Source organism: Blennius ocellaris, assembly GCF_963422515.1.
Source record: "Blennius ocellaris genome assembly, chromosome: 8".
NCBI lineage: Eukaryota > Metazoa > Chordata > Actinopteri > Blenniiformes > Blenniidae > Blennius > Blennius ocellaris.
In genome coordinates, this window is record NC_137657.1 from 7,473,785 (window position 1) to 7,486,835 (window position 13,051).

At 43.4% G+C, this 13,051-nt stretch overlaps 1 protein-coding gene across 1 annotated transcript in view; it reads right to left on the reverse strand.

Annotated features, from left to right (window-relative positions):
- Positions 1-11,630, reverse strand: part of thsd7ab (thrombospondin, type I, domain containing 7Ab) — a gene marked incomplete at both ends in the record, with an annotated part of 208,610 nt that extends 196,980 nt beyond the window's left edge. The window contains one exon of the mRNA XM_080501462.1: positions 11,477-11,630. Within this exon, the coding sequence (XP_080357588.1) occupies positions 11,477-11,630 (154 nt within the window). The remainder of the gene's footprint in view (positions 1-11,476) is intronic.
- Between the last annotated feature and the right edge of the window lie 1,421 nt (positions 11,631-13,051).

Below are 13,051 nucleotides of genomic sequence, written 5' to 3' on the forward strand. Positions count from 1 at the left end.
TGAAAGTTGAACCTCTAATCACTCAGACACCATAGTTCCACCAAATCAGAGTGATTCACGCCTGAGATTTACACAGCATGCTTTTATTTTTTTTGTAATCGTAGCATACTTGATGCCACAAATACAAGCCGTATGTCACAGTATACTCCAAAATGTACATTTTTGACTAATAAATATCAGCCGATACAACTTAGTGCTATATGCAATTACCAGTTTTTATATTCAAGTCTATTGGATCCTCAGGGCGTCTTGACCTTGAGAGTCAAGATCTTCCAAAGCCGCTGAATAATTTATCTTCATCATGAGGATATTATAAAAAGCTCAATGACTATTATTCAATAATGTGCTCACATGCTCATATGGATCTGCAGTTAAATGATGATCCGTGTGTGTAGATTCATTTTCCCACTAACTTACATTGTAAGGTATCTGGCGAGGTCTTTTTTACACTACCAAGCTATTATAGTCAGAGGTGCACTGTGCTAACGTCACGATCTCAATGTTTGTCCTGTCAATCTGCCCTCTAATTGGCAAAAGATGAGCCTGAGCAAGGAAGCACACTCCAATAAAAAAGAGCTGGTTTAATTACAGCGCTACTTCAGAAACTCTGGATTAGAAGTGACGTGCAGATCGATAGCAAACGACCACTTCCAATATCACTTGACTTCATTTTGGGATTGATACCCGTATTGATTTTACATTGAAGTTACAATTTTTTGATTTTTTTTTAAATCAAGTTTAAAAGATTTGACTTTATTCAGGTCCTTTTTTCCTGTTAGTTAACATACCTGCCACATGTGGTTAGTAATGTTAATATGATGAGTTCATAATGTTGAAATGAGCTTCTATGATGGCTGAATGCTAATGTTGTAGCTGAGATAAAGAATAAAGAATACTGTTTACATTGCTGCATTATCTCTGATTTGGGATAAAGTACTTTTATCCTTTTTTTTAAATTTTAAGTCACCACAGAACCTCAGAGTTACATGACCGCATTAGGTTTTTGGAAATAGCAATTCTATATATGGTTTCATTTCAACCCAGTCTCACTCCCAATTGTGTCATACCTATGTTTGTCCACAGCTCAAAAGGGTAGTCATTTCCCAATATTGCAGAAAATGGCTCTGAAAAGGTAACAGGGGTATATTTAGTCTGCCTGCTCTTTTTTGCTCCCAACATGAAGAGTTTTAAGAGCCATGATACATTGATTTCCATAGCAACCACAAAAAACAAAACAAAACCTAGGTTAATTTAGAAACCTGAAACAATGTACATTAAAATGAAAAAAGTATGGATCGTATGCATGAACTGAATAGATAATATGAAAATAAAGTGTACATTCATAGCTAGAAAAGCTATCAAAACAAAGCTAAAGCCACAATCTATCTTAAAATATAGCAGTTTCTACCAAAAATAGAAGGGATGTCCGACATGCTTTGTCATTATGTCGAGAATAACTCGGCACCCATGTGATCTGAAGTCTGAATAAACAATTTTGTGCAATTTTGTGAAATGACTACGTTTTTCAGCTGTGAACAAACGTAGGTATTACATAATTTGGAGTGAGACTGTGCATGTTCTACACTTCTGACGATTATTGTTGTAAAGGTTTGTTCATCCAACGTAACTCCAAAGCATCCCTTTAAGTCCATTCAATTCAAATGTCATTTGAATGGCGCCGTAAGATGCTGAGAATATTGTCCAAATTATGCCTTCAGTATCAACATTACCATTGTGAGTGTGTTAGCATGCTGACTTTAGCATTCACATCAAGGCACCACTGTGCCTAATTACATCCTCTCAGAGCTGCTAACATAGCCGCCTCTCAGTCATCTTAATTAATACCCTTTAATCACTTAACTGTACAATGATAAAATGCAGAAGTAAAACTAACGGGGGGTAATAAAAAAATAAATAAAAAGTTGAGCACAGGGGTGAGAAGACACAGAAATCCAAATAATTCCACAGATAGATACCATCAAATCAGGGATTGGCAAACACTGTCACAAACAATTACCTAAAGCCACTGTCCTGTCACTGTTGTTTAGGGCACTCTGAGGAATTACTGCACCATTTTCGCTCGACGTACCGCGAGCACCCGGCCCAAAAAACAAGCAGAAAATCATTCGTAAATGGGGTCAAAACTGCAGCAGTACAATGTGCCTTTCAGTCACCCAAAAAAAAAGAAAAAGAAAAGGGAAAACACTGGTTATATAAGATTCAAACCAACAGCAGCTCAATGTTCTGGGGTAATTTTCTCATGTTATTCAGATTTAGTGGCTTTGATATATGACTTCTTTTCCACGCTGCAGATTATAGTTGCAGTGTTTACAGTCCGTCACATGACCTAATGATGAATTAATCTTCCTGCAGTACAACAAGTGCTTTCCAGGGCATCTACTTCTACATCAGATTACCCACCAGGCAATGAAACAAAAAGCTTTTATGTTGTGTTGAGGGGGAAAAAAAAAAAAGTAGATGGGGGGGGGGGGGGGGGAGACAATATAAACTAGGCCTATGACTACACTGCAGCTGGAGGGAAAACAATTGATGTCCAGTAGGAACAATGAGAGATTCACGACGGCATCGCGACGGACAGGGCGATATTTACTTCCCAGCCGCCTCGGTTGCTTCAGCTTTATTAGAATAGCTCGGGAGGCGGCAGCTCGGGCTCTTTTCAGGTAAATGTCACTGCTTTCTTCGATGATGATGCCGCCGTTCCTCTCGGCTCGCCGAAGCTGCCTCGCGTGTCTCTCGGGGAGTCGTGGGCCTGTTTTGAATGCCACTCCCCGGCCATGAAAGTGCTCCGTTTCCCCGCAACGGGTCCCGGGGTTTGTTTGTGTTCCAGCTTGTGGTGGAGCAGGTTTACGTTTTCGTGCGGAAGAGGAGAGACTCTAACGTGATACGATCTCTGCAAGGAGACCATATTTCATGCTTCTTTTACTTTGTGGGGAAGAACAATGAGTAAATAAAGGCACAGATGTTCACCAGATTGAATTTGTGGTAGTTGAGGCCCAAAACGCGAGGCTGTAGCACAGCTTAACATGATTTACTTATTGTTTTTGTGTTTTTACATGAATGATGGAAACAAAATCTTCTCCACACACTTGTAGTGGCAAACATAATGATTTACAACCCTTTTAGACGTTTAACAGTATGGGAAATTGATATAATCATGGTAATTAAACTGTAATACGAGGTTTTATTAGTATACCTTGTGTTAAATCAATTTGGTTGGAGCATTTCATGTGTCTGCATGGATTGTTGGTTTAATGAGGTTGCTATAATACACTTTGAAAAGGCTCCATCTTTGTAAGAGCAGACTGTTACTCCACTAAACGTGGCCTGGCCCGTCACCCAGGCCCCGAGGCAGCGGGGGTTATCAGCTACATAAGACTCTCAGGGCTCAAGGTATTGGGGTCAACCTACGATATCAGGGTTTGGATGTGGGGAGGCTGCAGCTGAATCCCACTCCTGCTGTTTTTAAGTTTGACCCTGTTGAGTTTGGGGGCAGCAGGGTAGAAGTGAAAAGTTTCCTCGCACTCTGGCACCAATCAGAGGAAAGGAAAGTTGGTATGAATCAGAGGAAAGAAAAGTTGGTATGAAATCGCGCATCACAAGCCATGACCCAAGAGATGTGGGTTGTTCCGACAGTATATGACATACGCTCTCACACGGTGAATGCCAGCATCAAGCCCAAACCCAGAGTCAGTGCCTCGCTGGTGTTTGGAGAACTTCGTAAACAAGCAACTATCAACATTTCCTAAAAACAGTGATGAATATGGGACGTAAGAGCCTCACAGAAAGGAGGCGTCAATTGTTCTCTGCAAACCCACTGTGAAAAAAGCTAAAATAATTGGATATCAAACAAGACCATGCACTTGATAAAAATGGGAAGCAACCATGCGGAGAAGACCAACGTGGTTCTGCTGGATGCACTTGGTCCTGAATAACAAGTGTGAACGAAACCTTACATCTGTGCTCTGCATTCATTTCCTTCATATTCTGTCGAGTGAAATCTGGACCGCCGGAGCAGTACCACTTGTCGTCATCGGGGGGTGCTGTTGAGATTTGACATGAATACCGCATATAAAAATGTTCAAAAGAGGAACTGCGTGACACTTGATGTTTATCCAAACAGACAACATCCACCTGCAGCGAGGCCTTCAATGGTGCCTCGACACTGGCGCTACCTCATCCTGTCACTATCGTAGTTATTGCTGTCTTTATTGTTTTCTCAAAAAAAAAAAAAAAAAAATTTCCATTCTTCTTCTACTTCTTGGTTACATTAACAGTATGCTGATTACATTGTACTTTCCAGGGGATTCTATGTATGTCGCTCGTTCCAATGCATACCTAAGGACGTATAAAGACAAGACACGATTTGAAATGTATGTTTTTGTGTCTGTGCGTTTAATCAATTGGCCTTTCAAACCCCATGCAAGTGTTTTTGAGCAAAGCAGTGAACTCCCAAATGTCTTCTATTGGTGGGTGGGCAACTTGTCAAGTGAAATCACTTAGATATTTTACATGCATACAGTATCTACATCGAGTAGGACGGGCATGACAATGTAAGTATTTAAAGTCTTTTGGAAATCCCAACCGTATCCAATAACCAAGAAAAAGGTGCCAGAAAATTATGATGCACTCTCATGCTAAAGCTGCTTTCTCAAGGAAAACTGACTGGAAGCAAAAACACGGAGTAGGTCAGTTGCTCCCTCATGTACTAATCCCTTCACGGCTGCATGTGCCACTTTGACACGCCAGGACCAGGCTGAAAATCGGAGTGAAAAATATCCCTACATAACATAAATCTACTCACTGATCTGCTTACTCACACCACAACCGTCCACAAAGGACACTGGTCGCCGAGATCCATGACGTAGCACTATAAACTATGTTACGAGCCATTTGTACATAGTAGCATAAAGCAGTGGGAATCCTCTTATGTCACTCTAAATAAAGTTTTTTGGGATGATGTGTAATCTATAATCCTGCCACCCCCCCATATCGGTAATAGCCAGGTTTTAGTGTAAGCTCTGCCATTTAGATTAAGCAAACTCCAGCATCTCTTTGGCATCTCGCCTCCGCTCTGGATGGATTGGCAATTTTTGGAGAGTGGGAGAGTAATATATCTGAAGCCACAAAACAGATCAATGTGGGTCAAACGTGACGTATCTCACTGCGAATGCTTTTAGAATCAAGTGCAGCGTCATGGTAAAGCCATCAGAAAAGAAAAAAAAAGCTCAGTGTGACACTGGGCCGCGGTCCTGTGGAGCTCCGGCAACCTCAATCTTTCTCTGCTGACACGAAAAGTAACTTTGAAAAACAGCTTCCCTCCTCTTTTAAGGGAGAAAGATGATGCTGTCCTGGCTTTTTTATCCCCAGAATCCGACTGCGCTCTTACAAATGGTTTTGGGGCCAGACGCACGGCAGACGCAATTAGCCTTCATTTCCACTCTAATTCATGGTAAAAAGCAAAACAAAAACAAAAGCATTCCGAATTAAAAAAAAACCCATTGGCATGTTCCGTTATGAAAAATGAAATTCCCATGGAAATTGTCTTAATTTGTATGCATGGCCTAAATTGGTTGTCTGTTGCTATGGAATTTTTAACAGTGGCTAGCCGATTGCTGGTGTCTGCCCTCAGGCGCTATATGCTAATGAGGGTCACGGAGGGTCATGTTGTAATGCACTCGCTAAAATGAGGCGGGGATCTCCGAGGGATATTCTCATTTGGGATAATGCCAATTACCACCCCGCTGCTCTCAAAGCCTCGGCCACCCGAGCAGCCGTGTGTCGGTGTGCGACTGAGTGAAAGGATGGGAGTTTGACAGAAAACAGGTGGAGCGGGCGTCAGCGCACGGCTATTTAAGGCGGAGGATTTTCTGGCTGTGCTTGGACGTCAGACGTTTTATTTTTAAAGCCAGTGCCCGGGTCAGCCAAGGACACCAGTCAATCAAGTATGATGGGAAAAAGAAGACTTATAATCGAATGAGAAGCTGTAGATGAGAACGCCCGACAGTGTCAGTCCTTCTGCAGCGCTGTAACGGAGTGAGATGCTGCAGGACGCTGGAGCACGTTGGATAGGTTGCACAGATCACATTCACACAAAAATACAAATTGACTAACCAATCAGAATCAAATATATGTTGTTGTTTTTTTGAGTTTCTGACAATCATTCCATAAAAAAGCAAGTGAATCTAACCAAATGGATTTTAGTTCTGTAATTCTTTTTACCACGAGAGCCGTCGCAACACACTGGGCATAATTAGTCATTTTCACACATTCACATACATGTATTGTGAATGCTGCAATGCAAGAAACACCACTTAGTGTTCCAGTCTTCCAAAACAGATGTCAATTGTGGACTCTGTGGACATTTTCTAAAAGGTGATTGAAGATTAGCCTTTATCAAATTCTGTATATATTTGTGTTTTTGTACATGTTTGATCTGTAAAAGTGCTGTATAGACAAATATTCATTCATTCAGATGGACACAGCGAGATGGGAGATTGAACTGACAAACTTGGGATTTGAGAACTGCACTTATGACTGAGCCACATCTTTCCCAAAAATTGGAATCCAATGCTTTGAATCAAAAAACCATGAGTGGCCTCATACAGAAATAAGGAATATTCAAATTGAGGTTAAGCATGCATTAGGTCTTCTTCGTCCAAGTTGGATCTGCTGAAAGTTCTGTCATTTCCTCGTTTGTTCGTCTTTATTGGAAATGCACGTGCCAGTGATGGAAGTTATCAAACTTATGGAGTTGTTGACGCAAATACATCTGAATTTGGCCCCCAAAAAAGTCGCAGTGTAGGAAATGGCCACCCACAATGTCAAAGTTTGAGGTAGGATGTCGATGTACCTTGCAATAAAGTCAGCAAATAAAAGTCCATGTGCAGGTTCTTTCATGGGAGAAAAAATACGTATGAGAATCAAAACAAATTCAGTTCTCAGAAACTCAAAGTATATCACGACTACACCCTGGTCTGCCCTTTTTCTCCCGCACTCACCTCATCCTGCATTTGGTTACTACAACCACTTTGGCTAAAGGCCATTTCGCCACATAATGACCTTGACTTGTGAACTTATGAACCCATCGCACCGACTCTCCCTGGGTCTCAGCGGGTCGGCTGTAATGGCAGGCGATTGAGGAAGAACCACTCACATCCCTCAGAGAGGCTGACATCCTTCACCGTTAGTGTTTCTGTAAAAGGGGGGGGACGTATTGGCCTAACAATGGCCTGTCAGCGCGAATCTCCCCGTCCCCGCACATTGGAAGGTGACATCAGCGGGATGATGGCAACACACAGCCGGCGCCGTCCCTCGTGCCGAACGCCACCGCGCTCCCCCGTCGTATGATACCATGCAAGACTAACACGCCATTGTTCCTGCAAAGTTGACAGGTCATTAGAGATTCGGGGCTGACGCATGTCCCATCCCACACATTCAAACCTTTCAGACACGTGCATAGAACTTTAGAATCACAAGGATAAGTTACTATAAATACTCTTACCGCACTTTCTACAAAAAAAAAAAAAAGGTACTTTCTGAAAGTTTCATTAGAAATGTTTTTCAATTGATTCAGCCCTTTGAGACGAAAAGACAAAACTGTTAAACCGGGTTAACTAATGTAAATCGAGTCTAATTTGGACTAATCTTTTTTTTTTGCTGAATTTGAATTCCTCCTTCATAAAGAAGAAAGTCAACACATTTAAACCATTTTTTCTGTCCATGCAAAACATCATTGTTGCAACTAAAGGCAGATTTTCCAAAATGCCCAAAATTTTATCATATGGAACATATCACATTAAAAAATCTTGAACATGTTCATTTTTGGTATTACTATCTCCTCACATGCACATCTCGCTTGACCATGAGATCATGAAATGTGGTTTAAGTTTTACGTATACTTCCCTAAATGGGGAGGTTGGCAATGTCAGAATCATTTTTATTGAATGATGAAGCTGCTTTTTTTTTTCTTCAGAAAAATGAGATGGTGTCAATCTGTTCATAACACTTGTCGAGGAATCTTTTGACATATATTCCAGATTGCCAGCATGTGTATTTCTCAGAGACAATCACTTTAGTCATGAAATGGTCAAAAACATTAATGGAATCAGTCGATTACAAGAATGATTCAAGTTGGATTTATATGATCTGATTCTCAATGCAGGAAGCCTTTAAACTCTGAAAACAGTAAAAACAATCAGGTGGCTCATAAGTCACTTAGATTTTGTGTTATCAGTCTAAATCTGCTAAATATGGCACAAAACTGTTTTTAAAAGTGATCAGCTCAAACTCAGAATATGAATATAGACACACTCTCCCGGTTGGAGACTAAAGAATGTTTGATCAATTAAGGTAAGATGTGGATGTGTCAAATGCCCCAACCGGCCTGATGCCAGGAGGCACACAGGGCAAAGAGCAACTTGAGCTGATAAGGCGAGAGGGTATGAGAGTATAGATCGGCTTGATAAGAGGCCAGAAGTGACTCCTGCATCGTTTCAATGAGAGATATTCCAGATCCCAGGCAGATTACGTTCAGTCGACGAAGCATCTTTTGAAGTTTGTCTTGATTTCCCAATTTGGGATCTGCTGAAACCAGGGGCAGATCCAGAGGGCTGGCAACATATGGCAGACGTACATATACTGAATGTAGTTCGTGCTGCATTCGCTGCTGTCGGACATTAGAAATTCGCACTTGGAAATGTCAAATGGGCCATAACTTGGCAAGTCTTTTTTCCGTTGTACCACCCCGGGTAGATCTGTCCCATGGCTGAAACGTTAACCTGCGTCACTGGCAACCCGCGGCGAGGTGTTGGAGTCACACGTAGAGTGTAAGAGTGTCGGGCTCACAGCGAAAACGAAGATGTCGAGATGGTGTGCGTTTGCTTGAAGACGCCGTCACCTATTCTGCCACCTGTAATTGCTTTGTCCTCAGGCAGACGTGTGAGGTCTTGACAGCTCAAACCTGGCAACCTCTTCCATTCCAACAACGGAGTCTAATGAAGCACGCACATCGTACCCGAACGGGGTACGATGCACCTGCTCTGTGTGTGTGTGTGTGTGTGTGTGTGTGTGTGTGTGTGTGTGTTTTTGTGGCACTTGTTATCTATTACAACAGGCTACAGTGGTATTTGTTGACATCCTGGTGTTATCAGCAACAGAAAAAGGTTTCTCTAGAATTTCATCATATTTTCACTGTTTCATTAGCTGGTAGGAGACGAGAGAGTGAAAAAAGCTGAGGTTCTTCTTCTTCCAAAAAAAAAAAAAAAAAGCAATGCAGAATATAGTACGAGCGCCAGTGAAAAGAGCGACGAAAACGCAGAGGAGTGCAACGAGAGTGCATGTTGGTGAGGAGAAAGACAAGAAGGAGAAGAACGGTGTGAAAATCTGTGACAAAGACAAACTTGCAGCAATCTCGGAGAGAGCCTGGGAAAAATGTGTCATGCCATTATCACCAACATCATCCTCATGGTGGCTATAATCATCCTCTTTTTCTTCTACCTTCAGTTATCTTACCGCCACCTTCAGAAATATCACTGGCAGCATCTGCCACCGCCTGTTGTCTCTACCTGTCTCATTTGAATAGTATTTCACAGCAAAAAAAAAAAAAAAAAAATGGCTCACCTTCCAAAACAGATACATCATATTTTCACAGAAGGCAATAAAAGCGGTGCAGGCCCAATTCCCCACAGTTTCGAAGACAGGGGCTGTATTTCAGCTCGACTCATCAATATGCAAAACATCAGAGCATTGCTTTGCCACAAGAATATTCCCTCCACTGCACACTCTGCAAGTGCACACAAACATCACATTTAATGTTGCTTTTCTCTTTAAACAGCCGTCCATTGGCACGAGAGGGAGAGAAAAAAAGAAAAAAAAAAACTGTGCGAATCTTGCACGAACATAATCACATTTTGATGAAAAGCGTCGGGATTCAAAGCCGTAAATTGCCCTATGTGATTTTAATACTCTGCAGGCAACTGTCAAACCAAAGAGGCCCACAAGAAAAAAAGAAAAAAAAAGAAAAGAGGGCGACGGCGACGACTCCGGGGCTGAAATCAATGCGCTACCTTTTTATTTGAAAAGAAGTGAACAAACTCCCAACACTGGATTACATTTCAAAGAGCAGGGCCTGGAGCTTTCCAGTGCACACAGTGTGGGAGAAAGGTGGCGTAGCGTGGGAGAGAGGCATAATCATTATGACCTACAGTAGGGTAGATGTAGGTTAAGTTGGAACCTCTCTCTCTCTCCCTCTCTCTCTCTCTCTCTCTCTCTCTCTCTGTCTCTGCCTGCAGTGCTCGCTCTGCCTTTCTCTTTCTCAAGTCGGTTCCCCGGGCTGCCTTTCCTGGGTTGTTAAATCCCTGCTCCTTTAATCTCCTTACTCAGCTACATCCTCTTTAAAGATGCAGAACCACAGGAGAGACGTGGGATACGTCAACCGGGGAACTGGTGCCGAGGAAGGCGGGGCGGGGCATGTGGGGGCTGGGGGGGAGAGGGGGTATTTGCTTTGAGAGTTACAGGGAGAGAGAAGTTGGTTTGATGTAGAGAAAACATTGGAATTCATCAAATGTTAAGAGCACGTCATCACCCGCTGAGCTGGAGTCGAGTCAAGAGAGAGAGATAATCATTTAAAACCCACATTTCATGACTTGTAGGTCTTTCTTTTTTCTTTTTTTTAAAGGTAATTTTCTGAATCCATTACCTGTCTTTTTGGTGATAATATGCATTTCCTGTAAGATCTCTGCTCCTTGACTAAAAAAATTAAAAAATAAATAAATCTGACAGGTCTGTAATTACATGTCAAGCGTAATAATGCACCTGTGAAGCAGCTTCAGCAAGATTGAGTGGGACCGGAGACATAACGCCAGCGATGTACACATCTCAAATGCACAAACGAACCGCTGTGCTCCCAACGTCCTATCAATACAACCAACCACTCAGTCCCCCTCTCCCAGGCAGGATTTGTGAAGCGGTGCCGACCCGTCATGGGCATGGCTGCAACACACAGCAGCTCAGCTCCATTTCAATAATGGTGCGCCACCTGAGACTGACGGAGATGAAAGTAATCCATTCGAAAATGGATCACAGTCGCTCAGCGTGCCACATGCTGTTGGAGCGTGAGGAGACGGGTCTACTGTAGATTTCTGGGTCATCTTTCAAGCGCGTGTGTTTGAAGTTTGGTGGCGTAGGGATGTGTATGTACCTCCAAATGACAGATGTAGGAGTGTGTGTGTCGGCATTATGGTTCTGTGCCATGTCAGTTAAGCATGAAACCATCTCAGTTCTGGATCCCTCGCAAGTTCGGTTCACACTTATCAAAATGGAAAACACACATGACGGCAGTTCTCTGAGAGTGGGAGCTCACGGCGACGGCGCACGCCGATTCACCAACAGCAGCAAATCAGAAGCAGCCCATATGTACAATCTGAAATGTAATCTCTAATTAGTGGTTCAGCGGTACCTGTTTCCCAGAAGTAGACAGACTTCCCATCGTCTGTCTGTGTGTGAGCCCTCCGGAAGCCGCACAACAGCAGCAATGTCACCAAAAGGTACCAGCAGCTCTCCTCTGTCCTTTTCCGGAGGGTCCCCTCTGCCCCCCTCCACCCCGGCCCCATGGTCCGCCAAAGGGTAAAAGTAAATCCACTCAGCTCGGACGCTCGGCGAAGGCAGCGGTGGCCCAAAGAGAAAAAAAAACAAAAAAAACAATCACCCCCCCCTCAAAAAAAACAAAACAAAACAAACCCAACTAAAATCTCACGTCCAAGAGGGAAGGAGAAGTGAAGTCTGCTTCAGTTAGTGAGGAAGTGTGTGAGAGGCAGACGGGGACAGATAAAGAGGTTTGTGTACGAGGAGTCCTGCAGGAGTTGAGAGGTCCGGTACTTGGGTCCTGGTGAAGGACAGAGAGAGTGGTAGTTGCTTCCAACTTGGCCGGATGGTCCCAGCGGGGGGCCGTCAGTGACGGGCACTGAGCCGCAGATGGATGGCACAGCAGCCGCCGTCCTCCTCCATCGTATCCACCTTCCACTGCTGCCGTCGCTGCCTCTGTCCTCTGGCTGTGGAGCAGTGACAGTGGGCGAGTGTCTGCAGTGTTGTTCGCCTCCCTCCCTCCCTCCCTCCCTCCCTCCCTCCCTCTCGCTCTCTCACTCTCTCTCTCCTACTCGCTCACTCATTTGTGCTTCTCCCTAAGCAAGCTCTCTCTCTCCTCCTCCCTCCCTCCCTCCCTCTCTCTCTCTCCTATTTCATCTCCACTTGTTTCTCCCTCTTATTTCCTTTTCACCATTACACTCTGCATCTCTTGCATGCTCACTTCTCACTTTCTCTGCCTCCCTTTCCTCCCGCCGAAGGGAGGAGGAGGAGTACTTCTCCCCACCACCTCCTCCTCCTCCTCCTCCTCCTCCTCCTCCACCACCTCCTTCCTCTTGCTTTGTCTCCAACTCGCGACTGGAGACCGGCAGGGCTCACACTGGTCTGAGGAGATCCCATAAGCACTGCTCCCGGGATCAGAGAGGCAGAGAGACAAGCGGGGGCTTAATGCAGAGCGGGAGAAAGGGGTGGGGGGGGGGGGGGGGGGCAGAGAGGAAGAGGAGCACGAGGAAGGGTGCGAAAGGAGGGGCGTGAAAGTGAAATGATGAAATAGAAAAAAAAAAGTGAAAATGAAGACATGCAGTTGCAATGCTGTTGCCTCCTCCGAGAAGGAAAACTGCTTGTAGCAGCAACAATTAACTGTACAATATTTATATACTGTAAACATGCGGTGCAGTTATTTTGAGAAGGAATCACATTTTCTTTCACGGCATTTTTCAGATTTTTCTCTTTTGCATACTCATTCTATTCATTCTAACAAAATATGCAATTCATTTATATCCTTGCATTAAAATAGTCTTAATAGTTCAAATTAATTGGTTATTAAATAAGTGAAAAAAGATTTCTGAGGAATGGGTGGGATATAATAAGTCCCTTTCAGACATGCAACAGAATTGTACTGTTCTGTTGTTTAGTGCTTGATGAGATAATTTCTGATCGACTGATCATGGTC